Source organism: Drosophila hydei, unplaced genomic scaffold (assembly GCF_003285905.1).
Source record: "Drosophila hydei strain 15085-1641.00,03,60 unplaced genomic scaffold, DhydRS2 tig00008137-arrow-arrow-pilon, whole genome shotgun sequence".
Classification (NCBI taxonomy): domain Eukaryota; kingdom Metazoa; phylum Arthropoda; class Insecta; order Diptera; family Drosophilidae; genus Drosophila; species Drosophila hydei.
The window spans coordinates 687-19159 of record NW_022045845.1 but is presented as its reverse complement, the minus strand read 5'-3'; the positions used below and the strand labels follow the sequence as shown (position 1 = coordinate 19159).

The 18473-nt window shown below is 38.7% G+C and overlaps 1 protein-coding gene across 2 annotated transcripts; it reads right to left on the bottom strand.

The window, feature by feature from the left end:
• Positions 1-299: 299 nt before the first annotated feature.
• Positions 300-18125, bottom strand: LOC111592050 (probable serine/threonine-protein kinase MARK-A). 2 transcript variants are annotated; one of them, XM_023304047.2, is made up of 6 exons: positions 16960-18125; positions 3992-4171; positions 3405-3916; positions 3115-3337; positions 2842-3052; positions 300-2779 (listed from the first exon to the last, which is right to left on the bottom strand). In XM_023304047.2, exons 1-6 carry the CDS (start codon positions 17156-17158, stop codon positions 412-414), a joined length of 3693 nt encoding a protein of 1230 aa, XP_023159815.2. In that variant the 5' UTR covers positions 17159-18125; the 3' UTR covers positions 300-411. The 2 variants fall into 2 exon arrangements, with proteins under 2 accessions (XP_023159815.2, XP_023159816.2); XM_023304048.2 differs by lacking the exon at positions 16960-18125 and adding an exon at positions 11431-11925.
• Positions 18126-18473: the final 348 nt, after the last annotated feature.

The window sequence follows — 18473 nt, the reverse complement described above, 5'->3', positions numbered from 1 at the left end:
TTCTTGTTGTTGTTGTTTGCTTAATTAAACAGCATATTTTGGATTGCTTTTTGAAGGGCGCTCTTCTTTGCTTTTTCTTAATGATTACCAGAAACACAAATTTTAAGTTTGTATTAAATTAAGACGGAATTTTAAGTAGTTTCTTGCTGTTTACAGTTTTTGTATGTATAAAGCTTCAAGAAATTATTCAAGCAAATTATTAATTATAATTTGCAAATGTAAGATATTTTTGTTGTTTTGTGATTTGTATATAAAAAATAATTATACAAAGAAAAAGAACAAAAAAGGAAACGAAAAGAAAACATTTAACAAAGTTTGTTTTTGTTTTCTGTTTTGGCTCGAATGCCATAATCCCCAACAAAATGGGACGCCTTCTGACAGCTGCAGTTGTTGCTATTGTTCATGATATACTTAGCCACTGGCCGTGGCAGGCTCACAGTATTCGGCCAAATCCCCGGGTCGCTGCTGCTGCCGCATGCGCCGCTGAAGCAACAGGCTCTCGCTGGGTGGCGATAGTCCGATACCCAATGTGGGCGGCTCATCCAATAGATGTGGCGGCACTTGGGACGAATGGACAAAGCGCCCAGAGCCAATGCGTCCAGTTGGCTGCTGCTGCTGCTGCTGTTGATGCTGCGGATGGTGATGCGCGCGCTGCAAGCCTCTGCTTGGCTGATTCATGCCGCAGCTACGCATAGGCGCATAGACGCAATCCTGACGCCAATTTCGAATCTGCGTAGCAGGTGACGTCGAGTGCTCATCCGAAGGCGGCGAGCCACCGCTGCTGCTGCCAGCACTGTTGTGCCGCTGCTGTTGCAGATTCTGCTGCTGTTGTATCTTGTAGCCAGCAGCACCGCCGCCGTGCGAGAAACTGCCCAAATAGTTGCGCTGTTGATTGCCATGATGGCCACCACCTCCGCCAGTGCTAAAGGGTGGGCGATATTTTCGAAAGGCTCCTCCCCCACCAGCAATGATCATTTGATGCTGCTGCGGTTGCTCCGATTGATGGCTGCGGTAGCGCCAGTTCTCTAGGCGGTGCGTTTCGGGGCGTGGCGCTACATAGCGTTGTTGCTGCTGTTGCCGTTGCTTTCGTGTATATGCATTACATATGGCAGGTGGCGTTGGCTTCAAACCATTTCCAGTTGGCTTCAGCTCATGCTCATCATTATAATCATCATCTTCATCTTCATCATCGTCATCATCATCGTAGTCATCATCCTCTTCATCAATATCGGCGTCCTCGTCATTTTGATATGCATCCAATGCAAAGTAAACATTGCGCTGTTGTTTGTTACTGTTGTTGCCAGCAGGTAGTTGTTCTTCTTGCTGTTGCTGTTGTTGTTGTTGTTGTTTGCCAAAAGTCGTTCGCATTGTTGTCCCCTCAGCTGCAGTTGTCGACACTTTCAAATCATCTACATTTTTATCGTTATCGTTATCGTTATCGTTTGGTGGGCATGTTGCTCTTTTTGCTGCTGCTGCTGTTGTTGTTTTTGTTGCCGGCACTGCCGCTGAGTTGACAACAATATTTGCAGTCTCATAAATTTCAGGTAGCTTTTCATTTAAATCACTAATACTATCCAATAGTTTAACATAATCATCATCATTATCATTATCATTTTCATTATCATTATCGTAATCATTAGCATAATCGTTATCCTTATCATTGCCTTGGTTGCCGTTCGTTTGGGTTGTTGTTGTTGCTGTTTCTTTAACTGGTGTTGTTTGCATTTTGTTGCTGCTGTTGGTGTTGGTATTGGTGATTGTAGTAGCACTAATATCACATGATGTTGTTTGTTGCTTCCTGGCCCCATCAACATCATCATCATCATCATCTTCTTTCTTTTGCTTCTCCTCATCTTTAAACACTCTTATCTCCTGCGCATTGTTGCGCATTGTTGTTGCTGTTGTAGCAAATTCGCTTTGCTTTAATTCTTCCATATTATCAATAATAAGTTCATTCTCCTTCTCATCATCTTTAGCTTTCAATTGTTTTCGATTGTCGGCCTCATTTTTCTCCATTATCGTATGATTCTCTTCTTCCTCGACGTAATCATCATCTTCCTCAGCTATATCATCCTCGCGTTGCTTCTGCTCATAAAGATAATCATCACCCTCTTCTTCGTCTAGCGTGCGCCAATAATGCTTGTAATGCTGATAGTCCTCGCCCTCTCCCTCCTCCTTCTCTTCTGCTTCAACCAACTCATCATCATCATACATTTGATCACCACCATTGCCAGCATCGGGATGTTGCTCCTGCTCCTGCTGCTGCTGTTGCAGCTCACGCTGCTCCTGATAGCGACGCGTCAACTGCACCCACTCATCATCGACATCATCGTCCAGCCGTCCAAAAGCCTCCAACGCCTCTTCATCGTCATCATCCTCCTCATGCACATTGAGGGTTTTGAAGGCACCGCTATTGTTAAATATGCCAGAGGCATTCCTCGACGATTGACGGCTATGGTTGCTGCCTCCATTGCGCGGAGCCGTAGACAGTCGACCGCCGTAAGTAGATAATGATGACGCATTTGAGTTGTTGTTGGCTACGGCAGCAGAAGATAATGTGGATGCATTACGCTGCGAGCGGCTACGTGTAAAATGTGCCGGCGGCTTTGGATTATAATTTTCATCGCTGTACGCGTCCATATAGGCCTGCGAGGGCTGATAGATATTCGGGCGCTCTTTCATATAATCGTAGCGCATCGAGAAATGCTGCAGGATCACACGTTTCACGGCCATTGCAGACTCGGCAAACTGCGAAATCTCACGTGCCGACTGGTGATTACTATAAAAAACATACAATTTGTTAATATATTCCATATACTAAATGAATAAAATGATAGCTACCGTCGGATATTGCTTGGCGTTTGCAGCGCCTTATGGCGAATCGTCTGTTTGCTGACAGGCGGTTCCTGCTCGCACATGCGTATCCACTTATGAGTGAGCACAGCTTCGGCGCTTAGGCGCTTGGATGCCTCCTTAACCAGAAGACGGCAAATTAAATCTTTGGCCTCATCGCTCACATCATGCCACTCGGCCTCCGGAAAAGAAAATCGGCCTATCCAGAATACAAAGATATTACACTCTTTTTTATAATTAATTTTCTATCGATATACATACCGTCTTGAATAGACTCGAAGAGCAGCTCTTGGCACATTCGACAGTTCTCACCGCGATTCCAGCCACAATCCTCGCCGCAGTTGCCCGAAAATGGAGGATACCCGCAGAGTAAAATGTAGGCAATAACGCCAAGGGACCACAAATCGCAGCGCTTATCATAGTAATTGGCCTCGCCCACGAACAAATCGACTACTTCGGGAGCCATAAACTCAGCGCTGCCGACCTTTAAATGGATAGAAAGTGAATTTGAAATTATATAGCGCTTAGTTTCACAATAAAAGCTAACTCACTGGTGTCAATAGTTGGGGCGTAGCGGCTGGTGATGATATGTCCGTGGTGAACTTAATGCCGGAGCCCAAATCGAAATCACAAATTTTAATCGGACAGAGCGAATCCGTTTTTACGCACAATATATTCTCCGGCTTGAGATCACGATGAGCAATGCCCTTCTTGTGCAGAAAATCTAAGCCGGACGCAATCTCCTTGATAATCTGCGCCGCCTCATGCTCCGAGAAACATATTTTCTCCTGGATACGTGTCAGCAATGGGCCGCCATTAATTTTCTCAAACACTAAATAGAATTTCTCATCATCCTCAAAGAATTCGATCAATTGCAAGATGCCCGGATGTCCCTGACAGTGATGGAATGTCTCCACTTCACGAAAGACACGCGCACGCGCATGTCCCGGTATCTTATCGATAACCTTCACAGCATACTCCAGATCGGTATAGATATTAACGCATGTCTGCACCGAAGCATAGGCGCCCTCTCCCAATATCTCGCCCGTCAGTTTATACAATTCTACAGTGGGAATGGAGAAGCTCGGTTTCATTACATAGATCCTTGAAATATTTATTCATCTATATATCTACTTGCCTTGAAAAGTTGACGAGTGCAGCGAGGAGCTGATGCGTTTCTTACGACGCTTCTTTTGCATCTCTTCCTTATGCCGATTAAGCTCCGCCTGACGTTCCACCTCGGTCATGTTCGGCGCTTCGCTCGACTCGTTCCCGGACACATCTTCGCTGCTATAGCGCGTTAACTCATTCTGGCCGTCTGTAATTGCAATTGTAAGCGAAATATGAATAATTGTAGTTGAATAAGAACCAAACAATTTATTGGAATTACCAAATTTTATGCAATAATAAATTATTAAAGAAATATGACGAAATTAAAAAACGTTTGATCGTTATGAGCTAAATATTCAGTTGCTACTGTTTGCAACTGCTCTGCGCAACGTTTCGAGGTGAACTGTGGCGTTCTTGAAAACTACTGCTGACAACCTCATTTTTACGAGCCCCTAAAGGTAATTTCATTATACCCACAAACATGTTTCTTATTAAGAGAATGTTTACACTCTTTTTTATATCTTAATGCTTTTATGGAAGAAAGTATCAATAGTTACCAAAGTACATGCACATATATGTGTATCTTTTTTTGAGTTGATTTGATATTATTTATTTAATTTATACTATTAAAAATAAATAGTAAATTCACTGCTTTAGAATAAATAATTGAAGTTTCATTGCTTGTTTTTATTTCCAACATTTATAATAATAAGGAGCAACGTGTAAACATGCCATTCCGCTGTTCAAATCATTTGAGTCACCTCTTAAAAGGGGGTTCTACTCAACACTACACCTTATAAAGATTGTGATCGTAACCAAATATTATTGGCAGCTGTTTGCAAATAATGATGAAATCCTTTATACGTAGACTTAGAATATCAAACAAAATTACAAATGATTTATATGATTTGCTTAAGATATATAAGAAAGGTTTTTAAAATAAATATTGACTATGAATATGACTATGGCCTAGAGTGTTTATTTGTATGTACATAATTATATAGACGGACAGGCGGCAGACAAACAAGTCTGAAATTCTAACTTAATATAGTGATACAGGAATATAAATGCGTGTTCCTATTGTGGTAGTGCTGGTGCATACTGTAAAAATCTGTTTCAACTGAGACTCTCACATTCCAATATAAATATATAGTCATATTTCATTCATAGGTATGTATGTCAATATTAATCATTTAAATAAGCCTTGGTGAAACTTTTTGAATCTCTTTTCAGTGCGGCTGCTGTTGCTGCTGTCCATCTTACAAATTAAAAAGCGTGACATTTTAATTCTTTGCTTAGATTTTTGTTGTGCAGCCTTCGATTTCGTAGGTTGGCGTTAAATGAAGATTCAACAAAATGTTAATCAAACAAAGCAACAAGTGCTTATCAAGTCAGCTACAGCAAATCGAGAGAAATATATACATAAGAACGACCATTAGGTTTCGGTTCGCACAATAAATATTTGCGCACATTTATCGGCGACCAGTTGCCATGTTTGTATTCCTATATTCAAGTTTTTATCAATGCATAAATGTTTATAAATAAACAAGTGTGTATAGAAAAATAATACAAATTATGCATATATAGATGGATCGCTAAAGCGAGTACAAAATTCTAGCGCAACTGCGTAGAAAGCAAATCGCGTGTCGTAAACAAGTCGCGAGTAAAAAAGAAAAATTATAATAAAAAATAAAATATGTAAAATTAAATATATGCTTATTGAGAGCTGAGAGCTAAGAGCTAAGAGCTGACAGCTAAAAGCTGGGAGCACATATCAAAAGTTTATTATGAAAACTGAATTCAGTGAGGAAGAGGGAGGGAGAGATCGACGAGGAAGACCACAGGCGGCAATCGATGCCTGACAATGCTTACGACAATAATCGACTTCATTACGTTCATAATAATGATGATGAGCAGCAGGCGAAGTCAACGCATTTTTATAATTTTATACCCTTACAGACAGAGCGCTTTAGTTTTATCACTCAAAGAATTATCCATATTTTTTAAAATTATTTTTATTTAGCTATCATACAACGTTTACTAATTTTACAACAGTTATAGGCTTATCTGCATTTCTTTGGGTAAATAAGTCTTCAGACCTGCAGCGTATTTGAGCTTCGTCGGGACTATACAGGTTACGCTTTCTGGTTCTCTTTAATTGCCGTCATAAAACAGACACACGAATCGTTTGTGCGTTCAATATTCTATTTATAGATATCATGGGACTTACGACTCTGTCTGCTTACTTAAAACGTTTAAGGAAGAAATGAGGAAAGAGAAGGCAAAGGAGGTGGAACAACTGACAGATCGCTGGCCCACCCAATCGCCAATTGCAGCTCGCAAATGTAACTCATAATCAGCAGAGTTCAATGGGGAGTGGTGCGAAGTGGACGGGTTGATTGAGACAGTTGATGGGGTTGGATGTCTATATAATAATAATAAATCTAATGCTCATAAACATTGGACCTTTGAGCAGCAGAGGTAGTTGGCCTTTGGTGACAGACTTCTGCTGTTGTTGAGACGCATAATAAAAATAAATAAACGACCAGACCGACCATACGAACTACTCCAAGTAACTCAATGCGTATATACAATAGTAATTGGATAGGGCTACCTAAACAACATGACATGATCATTCAACTACTGAAGCGAATAAAAATAGCTCGGAATTGCGATCAGTAATATTTAAATACATACATAAAAGAATCATAGTTTAAGTGTCTATTATATATTTATTACGTTTATTTATTTGTTATTATTATAAGTTAACCAAAAGATCATTTATGGAATTCCTTCTAAATGATCACTCATTTTCTCCCAATGATATATTTTTATTAGCACCACTATTAGAATTCTTTTAAAGGTCATACATCAAAATTGACTTAAATGGATTACATTTAAATAATCCTGTAAAGACAAATCCTGCGATGCTCCTTCTAATCAGTCTCACAACTTTTGTAAATATTGCCATACAATCTTTACTCTACTTTCCAATCAATCATTCCTTATCGCATGCTTTAAGTCCACTTGCCAATCACACGTACACACTTCATAGACACAAATACATACATTTTATATAGTATTATGTTGTGACCCAATTTCTTTCTAGACATTCTCTTGTACTCTTCCGCCTTTTGGCTGGCTGCTGGCATTAACTATTTATCTAGAACGCAATATAGACGCAAACGTTGATAAACAAATAAATACTTTTAAATATTTAGACAAGCTTTCATTTTTATTTTATACTACATTCTTTTTTGTTTTTACTTTTTACTTGGTTCCGGTGCAGCCCTCTTCCCCATTTCTTCTTCCCTCTTAATTCTTCACCCTAATCACATCAATTCTCGGACGTCATTTCTCAGTTTCTCGCATCGAATAATTTTGCGGTTATAAAATTCTCGTTTTATTATTGTGTCTCGCCGCTGAGTGAATATTTTGGCTGAGAGCCCACCAAATTCACAAATACCCCCCACATATACACGTCATCTGCATTGCCACGCCCAGTTGCACACACGTTTCAACGCCTTCTTGACGCACATTTGTACATGTATACATGGCATGTCTGTGGCCACTCGCTCTTATCTAAATTTAAATTTGACCTATTTAGTGCGTTTTTCTCTTTCCTTTTTAACTCTTATCAATTACGTAAATTCTATTGTGGAAAGCAACGAAATAAACAAAATTTTGTATTCTTCCTGTTCTTTTATTATGTTTTCTTCTTCGCTTTCGTTTATGTTTGCCGACTTTTTGCGCATTGCTTTTTTTCAATTTCTGCAAATCATTTTGTTTTGATAATTTACTTGATTTTTTTTTTAAATTCTTTCTTTGTGCTGTAGGAAAATTAATTATGATAAATTGCAGATAATTTGTTGTCGAACAGCTAATCACAAATTTTTGTGACTTCTATTTATTGTTACTTTTTTCAATATTTTCCTTTTCTATTATTTTTTTTTCAATTCATTTTTATTTTAATTTTTTTTCATTATTTTTGTTTTTTTTTTTTAATGTTTGATTTCTTTTTATATTGTTATTTTGACATTTTTCCATTTATTGCCCACGTGCAATAAAGAGATTTTATTCACCTCTCACCTCGTTTAAACTAAACATATAGCTAATCTTTGGTAATACATCACCTGATGTCTTAATGGAATCGAGAAACGCCTGGTGAAATGAATTCATCGTATTTCATCAGCTTAAACTCTTAAAAACAAAACAACTCAAAACTCTAGATTCTATTTGTAGGTATATTTTTGACACGTTGCGAAAAACAGGCGAGCGAAACATTTGAGGTTTTTGAGCTTATCTAACGAGAGCCGGGAGAAGCGTTGCATTTAACTCTCGCATTACCGATTATCGAATCACTCACGAATATAGTATATGGTATGTAGTATATACAGCGCCTGGTGTTTTGTTTGTGATACAGTCAAACGTCAATTGGAAGCCATAGAAAACAGAAACCAAAACAAGCTTAAAAATAAGTTGTTTTTCTCTATTTCTTCTTTCTCTCTCATCTTTCTATTGCTTTGCAAAAAACGAGAATAAAACAACAAATAAAAAAAAACGGGTATAAGATTTCTAGCTTTTGAGTCAACATTATCTCTGACGCATTAGCCGGCGCCGGCCGGCAAGCGGAGACGACGAAGCGGGGGAAGGGTAAAATGGGAGCTTGAGAAGTCGTCGGTTTCACTATCAAGTTCTAGTTGTGCCCCTCTATTTGAATTAATTACGTCGCAATCTCTAAGCTTTCAATATTTTCGTTACTTGCAAAAACGACCAAGAGCTAGAGAAAAAATTCACAACAAATAAAATTAATTACATAAATTATAAAATTACTTTTGTATTATGCACGAGTGGGCGTGGCTCATGGCATAGGCATAACAGTATCTCTTATTATATAAACCCTTTTTACGTATTTCTTTTCGTTAGGGTATCTGTTTGTTCCATACACACACAAAAACCACAGAGAATAAATAAATGATTTTTGCTGGCTTATTTTTGCATTAAATTGCTAAAACAACTCTATAAACAAAACTATACAGCAAATATTTGCAGGGAGATTGTGCCTATCCATTTATCTATATTTATATATATACCATACGTATATACAAGTGCAAGAATTATTAAACTGCGTTTCAGATATAAGGCCATAAATACGCTATAAAAAATATAAAAGAAAAACAACAATTTCTGTTATGTGTTTGCCCAAGAATTGCAAATTGAAACAGTTGTCGGTAAAGCCCGACATTTATTATTGATGTTGTTGTTATTACCGTAATTATTTTTATTGCTGCTATTGTAATGATGCCACATGTGGAAAATATGGTAATCTAGTTAAAAGCAAGGCGCAGATAATGCATTCCTGCTTAGATTAGGTTAGAAGCCTATTAAATGCCAATAAGACACATAAAATCCAATACAGTATAGTTGAAATGTCTGCAGTGTATCTAACAGGTAGAAGACACACCCACAGTTTAAACAGTTTGTTTTACAATGGAAAGGTTTTGTTAAATGGTTTGATCTCAAATATTTTGTAATACTGCTCATAAATAGAACTCAAAACAAGGTCAGACCTAACAAAAATAGTACTCACTTAAAAATAAACAGGAGTCAAGGGGAAAATAACGCCTAACTAATCACAATCATGTTTAAAGCCAGTCAATTTTTAATTATCAAAGGGGAAGGTTCCGCCCCCTCCTAAAACGCTTATCGAACCGAAGCTGATAACAAAGCAGCTATCAACAAAAAAATAAGAACAGACCAAACAATTTTAAAAATTAAAGAAAACAGAAAACCAGCCTTGAAAAGTTTCAAAGCTGCACGCAAAAACATGAAAGACGAAGCAACAGCCAAGTGTCATAAACAATAACAACAATAATTAAGAAAGAACAGAAGAAGCAGTAAAAGTAAAAACGACTGAGTGGCTAGCACGACAAAGTATGCAAAGATCAGTAAAGCGTAGCGAAGAACAAAAGCTAAAAAGTGTCAGTTACAAAAGGTAGCAGCAACCAGCGAATTTAATAGTTTACAAAAAACAGACATTTTCAAAATTAAATTGAATTAAGAAAACATAATTTGAAACAAGAAAGTTGCCAATGTGCAAAAACATGCCACCATTTATATGAGAACTAAGAGAGAGCAAAGACCATTCAAAGAGCAATACGAATGTCAGCAGACACACGCGCCGCTCTCTTTTCCTAAAGCTGTCGCTCTCTTCGGCTTCCGTCTCTCAATCTTATGGTATGTTACTTCATACAAGCAGCACCAACAACAAACACAAATCCACCCGAAAGAAGAAGAAAATTATTGCGCCGCCGAATAAAATTGTAAAAGCAAAAGTAAAAAAAAATGGCGAAAAGTAAAAGAAAACAGCAATAGCAAAAATGTACCGGTAAGGCGTGCGAGGCGTGAGATTTGTCGAGTGTGTATGTGTTTGTAAAAAACAAAAGCAACAAACTATAATGCATAATTATAATATGAAAAACAAACTTACAACTACACACAGAGATGTGCCATGAATGGCTATTAGTGTCAGTGTATTTGTAGCTAAGCCTGCCGGCAAAGCGCTCAAGGTCACCATATCTGCTCCGTAGCGCTGCAATTGCTTTGCCTGTTTTGTGGGTGTGTACCAGAAAAGAGAGAACGAAAAGGGGAGCACGCACTAATTCCGCTACCCCAAGTAGACGCTCGTTGAGCCTGCTTGCTACAACGCATATTCTTATTGGAATTAAAATGTGACTCAACGGTGCTGCCGGGACTCCCTACTAAGGATTATCATGCTGGCCCAATATAATGTACAATAGTTACAATTCTGCACGTATGAGGTATACAATATTTAAGTTTTATTATGCTTTGTACTGTAAATATTATCTCCATTGCAAATATTCTTCATTTAAATTAAATAAATAAAGCATTATATACAATTGCTTATAAATATGCATTTACTATTTAAATTCGATTTAAGGTGCTCATCTAATGCCCAATTACCTCGGTTACCTAGAAAAATACATAATAAAACGACATTGGCCCCTTCAATTGATTTCCAATTGTAGTTGGCATGAATTCTTAATAGAAATTTTGAAAACTGTTTACCCTTTATTGTGCTCATGCATATGCACAATATCCACATGCCATTTATTTGTTTTTTTTTTTTATATAAAAAATAATGGATGTAAAACTACAATAAAATACAATAGTAGCAGAAACAAGGAAATGCAAAAGCCGAGCAAATTCCAAACGACACACACACGCACACACATAGGTAACGGAAACTTAGTGTGAATGAATAACAAAAGGCAAACCACAAATGCAAAACCGGCCTTTTGATAGAATTCATTTTTAATAATATGGGGATATGGATATGGGATAACAATGTATGTATTTACTTATGTATGTGTGTATGAACATATTCTAAAGCTTAAAGCTTCTATAATAGGTAAATTCGCTTTGGATTTTTTATTTTGTATTTACCCAACATGTCTGTGCCTGTTGTCGTTGCTGCTGTTGTTGTTGTGTTTGCTTTTAGCCGCAACGCAATTTATCTAAGCAACGCCCGCTGCTCAGTCAACGTCGCCGTTGGCTTCGCACGTTTTTTCCTTCGTATTCGTTCGTAGTTAAAAACTGCGTGCACACTTTTTGCCTTAACTTTCAATTAGTTTTGCTTCAATTCTTTCAATACATCTTTGAAGCAACAACAATTCGATATCTAACCGGGGGACTGTTGATGAATGAACGTTGTCAAAAACACGCGGAAAATCTTTAGTTACTGTGTGTTTGCGAGTGTATAGGAGACGACAACGTGGACTGTATTTTTTCTATTTTACTGAGGCCGCTGCGGAAAATAGTATATACATGTGTGTGTGCGAATATGATAAAACCGAATGGTGAGAAATATATATTAAAACGGAAGAATTCTTAAAACACGGACAAAAATATAACCGGACCGTCGTCGCGCGGCGCAAACGAGGAAAGAAACAAACACGCGTCGTCGAGCACCGGCCAGTATTCAGGCCCAGGCCAGGCAGCAGCAGCCAAAAAACTAACACGAGAGAGACCGTGTGAGAGCAGCAAAAGAGAGCAAAAAAGCACAGTACAGCGGAAAGTCTGAGGCCAATCGCATTTCTAATAAGAGTATTGCTAGCAGGCTGCTGTCTTGTAATATGTGAGAGAAGGGCAGCAGCGTACAGAGCTTTGAAATATTTATGCTGAACAGCGTGCTCTTCGCACGTGCCAAAGAGCGAGTTAACGCACGCTAACGTAGCAAATGTTTGTGCATATTTTTTCTGCTTACGTGACTTTTTAACACTTGGTGCGGTTAAGAGATATGAAATACATACATGTACATGCATACAGTTCAAACAACTCGGTTCACATATGTACATTATGTCAATAAGTAAAAATCTGTGACCATACATGCGCTTTTTGTTTACACACTAAACTTTAATTTTGAAGAAAAATGTTCAGACGGAAGCTACTAGGAGCCGATTTTAAAAAAGTTTAATTTTGGTCTTAAGTAATCTGTAAAAGTGCAGACCTAATAAATATTGACCCCCACCGCTCTTGGAGGCAATAAAAACAAGAGTACATGAGTATGGAAATTTTTTTCAATTTGATTCAATTAAAAGAATCGATGTCGAGACGTACATACTATGTACATATGTATACGTATTTAGTCACATAAAAAAATCTGCACAGCGCAAAAGAGCGAAACTAAACAGCGTATGAAATTTGGCAACATGGCATGGGCGTGTGTGAAGTGGGAAACGGAAAATGATCGTGTTCGATGTTTAACGAATTTAAATTGCGTTCTATTAAAAATAATGAAATCTACATTACAAACACACAAGCAGCAAACAAAAGAGTGCGTGAAAGAGAGTGAAAGAAGGAAGGAGAGCACGAAAGAGAAGGCAGCTGACGATGATAACAGGCGAAACTTTGGAGACTGACATAATCGAACAACTCAGCGAGAAACAAAGCACGTTGTTATTTTGTTTTTATTTTGAGCTGCCCAAGCAAACACACGAGTGAGAGAGTTAAACGACAACCAGCTGAGCCGAAAGGCGACAGCCGCTTTGTCGCTCGCTGCAGCTCAAAATACAAACAACAACAGCAAAATAACAACAAAAGCGACAAGTGGTGGCCCCAACACGGGCATGCGGGGTTCATGAAGAGCAGGTGGCTATACCGAACCGTAAGTGAGAGAGAAAGAGAGAGCGCGCGTGTAGACATTGAGCGCATTTAAAAAGACCGGTATGACCACGCAAAAAGCAGACAACGCCAACAGCGAATGAGCGAGCGAAAGACAGAATCAAACACAGACGCGGCGCTGCCATTTGCTCTCTCAATCTCTCTGTCTCTTACTCGCTTGCCTGTACCTGAATTTGAGTGTGTGGTACACATACAAGCTCAATATCACGTAGGCTGCTGACGTGCTTTTGTTGAGGGCAGCGTGAAAAACGAGGTTAACGCAAACATCTACACTAACTCACACACACTTACTAATACAAGCGCAACAATATCATCGCCTGATGTGCGAATTGCGTTCAAAAACAAATAAGTGGAAGGGCAAAAAAGCAAAGCTAAAACAACAAAAACTACTTTAAATGGTGCTTTGTTTTCTCAAAACAACTTGCTTAAATATATGTGTGGATGGAATTTCTTTACCTTTTTTCTACATTGCACGATGGCTACAGCGTTGCCATATGCAAGAAAAAACATTGCAGGGCAGCGCCGACATTTACATGCATATAATATACGAATATAGTAAGCATGTATGCTTTGACGGATGCATGTGTGTGTGTGTTTTTGCCTGTGTAAGGGGGAAATGCGTGTGAGAGGCTGCACGTACGCACCCGCACACATTTTATTATAATAAAAAACAAGGCAACCCCTGAGCTAAGGTTGAGAATAACAATAATGATGATATACTTAATACTGCTTGCCTGTCACTCATTAATCATGGCATAGACCAACGCATGGTGGCAATTGGCCAAACAACCACCCACAAAGTGTTGCCTGCTCACACATGTATATATATACATACGTATATAGGTACATTTGCATGCATATATACATCAGAAAAAAACTTTCATTGCAAAATAAATTACACAGCGACAAACGACGCCTTCGTCATTGCCTTCTCCCCAAATCCCGTTTTTCACAAGAGGCTTGCATCCAATGTGCAGTTCAAATTGCTGAATATACCCTGCCCTCCCCCGCTGACACACACACATAGCCTTCAATGCAATTGATATGCATTCAGCTCAGTTAAGGCGCTGATAAACGTGATTTTCATTGCATTTTTGTCGCTCAATATTTATTTATTATTTTTTTTTTGTTTTGTTTAAGGTTTGTCATCATCAGTCTTTGCTGCCGCTGCTGTTGCACTAGTGGCAGCGACGTCGCTACACGTCAGCAGGCATACGGCTCGAACTCGGTCAGCGTTGGAGCGTGGCAGCGTTTGGGGGCTGAGAGCGGGCGGCCGCTGCGCTCATCGCTTTGTCTTTGTTCGCAGCGTTCGTTCATTTTTGTTTGCTCGTTTGCTTTGACTGTCGTTCTATTTTGGGTTGCTGCTGCTGCCGCTGCCACTGCTTTTGCTGCAGTCGCTGCTGTTGCTGTTGCAGTTGCTTTTGCTGCCGCTGGTTGCAGCGCCAAAGTGCAATAAACGTCATCAAGGTTATGCGCAGTCGCTGCGCTGTTGCTATTGCAGTTTCAGTCGCTGTTTGCCGCACTCGCTAGTTTCGCTTTACAGTTTATTAACACTTTGTGATCCGTTTTCATTTGTTAAGCTCTTCGAGTATTGAAAAAAGCTCGCACAGTGAATCATTTTGTATTAATTGCTCGCACACTCAGTTAAGATAGTTGAGCATATGGCCATCTCGCTTTCACGCATTCAGCTCTCTTTTTCATACATATATGTTTGTATATACTTTATAAAAATGCAAATGAATTTCGTTAATTTGTCAATTCCGGAAATAAGCCTCGGCGCGCAGCTAGCTCAAAAGAAACAGCAACAGAAACAACAACAATAATTCATTTCACGCTTCTGCCCACGCGGCGCTGACTCAGTCGGCGCAGCCGTTACTCCACACCCGCCCCAACCCTTCCCTTTCTTTCCACGTTTTGCCAGACCTGGTAGACAAAATTCTGAGAAAGTTTTTTCCTCGGTTTTATCTGTGTCTCCTCTTCTGCAGGGCAGCTGTCGAAGCTGTTTATATGTGTTGCGCATTTCCTTCCAGCTGTTAGTCGATCGGCATTGGGAGAGTCTATGTGCTCCCTATCTTATCGCTGGCACTCTTTCATTGGCCTTTCTCCCATACTTTTTCCACAGATAACCCAGTCGTTTATTAATTTTTGAATGTTAGACTACATGGGAACGATGCGCTAGAGCTAGGCAGAGAGGACTTGGGCCTTACTACTTCAGGGAGAGGATTAGTTGGAGTAAGAGGGAGCCCAAAAGATAAATGCCAATGGCTTTACATGTACAAAAAAATATTTAAGATATGAACACAGAGAATAATAAACGAATGGCGCAATGTAAATACCCTATGACGAAATTCTTATTGAAAAATGTGAAACTTTTTAAAACATTTTTTATGTACTCCAAACATTATATTCCTTGTTTTGCTGCGATTGATTGTCGATAGTGTCAAAGATTTATTATAAATTTTATTTTGATTTATTTTATAATTATTTCTTAATTTTTTTGGTTTCCTTGACCCATATGCAAAAATAAAACTGAATATCATTAATTTTTCATATTTTTTTAGCATTATATATATCTCAAATGTTGTACATTTAAACATTCTTGTTTTCATTTAATTGAAAGTGATGCAATCGTAGCTATTGACGTCACAGGAATTGATAAAACGCAATCTAGAAAAATGATACGTGTCTTCTATAATATATATTCATATAAATTAATTTCTTTATGTGTGCACGTTGTTTAGGTAATATAATAGAAAGCGCCTGAGGTCTAGACTAACATGACATGAAAATGCGACAACTATTACTTAAGCAAATAAAAATTTATAACATATTGCCGTCAAAAATCAAACAAATTCAATCGATTGTAAATATTAATAAACTCAAATGCGTCGTAGGTTCTAGAAATTAGATATATATATATATATATATATATATATATATATATCTGCGCAGAGTTCTTTTCGAAAATAATTATTTCTTTCGTTTCCATACAAAACATAATCCTAGACAATTGGTATTTTATAAACTAGAATATACAGGATTATTTGCTGAAATATTCCAGATATATTATTGGCCGAAGCCTACTGGCGCTTGAAAAGAGGCGGGAATCTATATAGCTAATGTGTAACAATTTACGGGCAATCAACTTGATGCCGAAATACGCAGGCACAAACATACCCTACATTCTACACACATTCATTCATGCACATTATTTTTAAAGTTGAAGATTTCAAGGGATGCCTACATACAGACAAATAAATTCAAGGAAACTGAATAGAAACCACTCAATGGATTGTTGCCAGGGGCCGCATTACTATAAATATATAGTACGGAAAATGAATGCGTAATAGAAATTGGAAAACACATTCACACTCGCACGCACGCACACTGAGGCAAGTGCATTGCGTTTCCAGAACAATTTCGAAACTAAACAATAGAAAGAAGAACCAAGTGGCAGACATTACACGAACAGCAGCATAAAAACATTTCACCGAAGACAAGACGAAGCCGAAAAGTAGACACCAAATACACACATATATATCTACACAAGGGCAGCTAACGAACAAGATAAAGGGATGAAGGGCCCTGTGTCTATCTTGCTCGCACACTGCTGCTGTGCGTGGCAGCTGCAAAATAAAGTTTCAGTGCACACATCTCGCACAGTGGTCCCACAGCCACATTATATGCTTAAAAATGTTATATATTGACAAGGGAAAGCCAAAGAGCATAAGAGCGAAAGAGTTGCAGCAAAGGAGTTGAGTAGAAAGAAAAAACTTGAAATTCAACACTCACCTGATTGACTTTGGCTGCAGCTGTTGTCCGTGTTGCTGCAAGAGACATAGCTGCCGCCTACGCCGCTGTCCGCTGAGCCGCTAGCGTTGTTATTGTTGGCGCTGCTGCAACTGCCACTGCCGGCGTTGCGTCGCAGCGACGCAAACTCCTTGGCAGCAGCTGTGCTGGCATTTTCCTCTTCCAAAATACGCAAAACCATAATTTTGGCGCTGCCTTTCGATTTTGTATCCCTTAATTTTTGGCACTCACACAGTCTCTCTACCCCTACCACAAGCAAATGCACGCACCGTATTTTTGAGAATTTTCCGGTCTCAGAGCTGCAAGCTCGTCTTCTCCTTTGCGCTCTTACACGGTGCTAATAAGACAGCGTTGACGTCAACGTCGCTGCTGCTACTTCTGCAACGGCTGCGTTGTGCTCTCGCTCTCTCTCTCTTCTACTGCGGCGTTAGGTGTTGTTGCTGCGCTCATTCAAAATGGTGGCTATTGAAAAGATTTTGCTGTTGCTGCTGCTGCTCTGCCAAGAAATTAATTGTGTGATTTGAATTTTTGCTACTACAGTTTCTGCACTTGATGTAGTTGCAGTCGGCGTCGTTGCGAATTGCGCAGCAGCATCAAAAAAGAAGAAAAATCGTCGCAGGAAAATTTACTTAGGCAAAACAATTTTTTCAGCCACTGTTTGGCAGCTGCTGTTCTGCTGACGTCGACTGCGCTGCACTATTGTCGGTCGGTTGTTGGTAATTGTGGTTGTTGGTATTGTTGCTGGATTTTCTCATCACATTGGCAAAAGCGAGCAAAAAATTGAATATTCCTTCTATTTATTTCAATTTTAAATGATTCCTCTTTGCTTTTTACCTTTGTGGTAGCTATCTAGGTATATATGAATTGGGGGTGATTGAATATGGTTGATTTTGTTTTAGTTGCAGTAAAATTTGATTGAATATTGCAAAATTTCCTGTTGGTTATTGCCTGGGATTGACTGGTGGTGTTTGGTCGTTGTAACTGTTGTTAAAAATTTTCTGCTGATTACAACACAAAAAAAATCGCTGAAATAGCGGACAAAAGCCGTTTTCTTTGCGTTTTTCGCTTTAAATTATCTCTTTTAGCTACCGATCCATTTTTTAACGTTCGAAGATGATTTCCGACTGACTAAAATTAGCGATGCATCATCCAAGTAATACCAAAATATCGATAAATTTCTTATTCAATAACTGTTGGCAATAGTTGTCATCGATATATGTATGTTAATAACAGCATTTACATATCGCAGCAAATCAGAAATTTTCAAGGTAGCATATTCATAACGTTAGAGCATGGTAACATTATTAATTATTTGGATAGCTATCAGGGGATAGATATTGTTTTTTTTTATTTAAACTGTTTTTTAGTTATCGATTGATATCGCTGTAAGCTGCGGAGCGAGCACTGTTAATTGTGGAGCAAATATGATAGGTGTCCTAGTTTCGGTCCTTTACAGCACACACTTAACGTCTTCTAATGTTAAGATTCTAAACGTA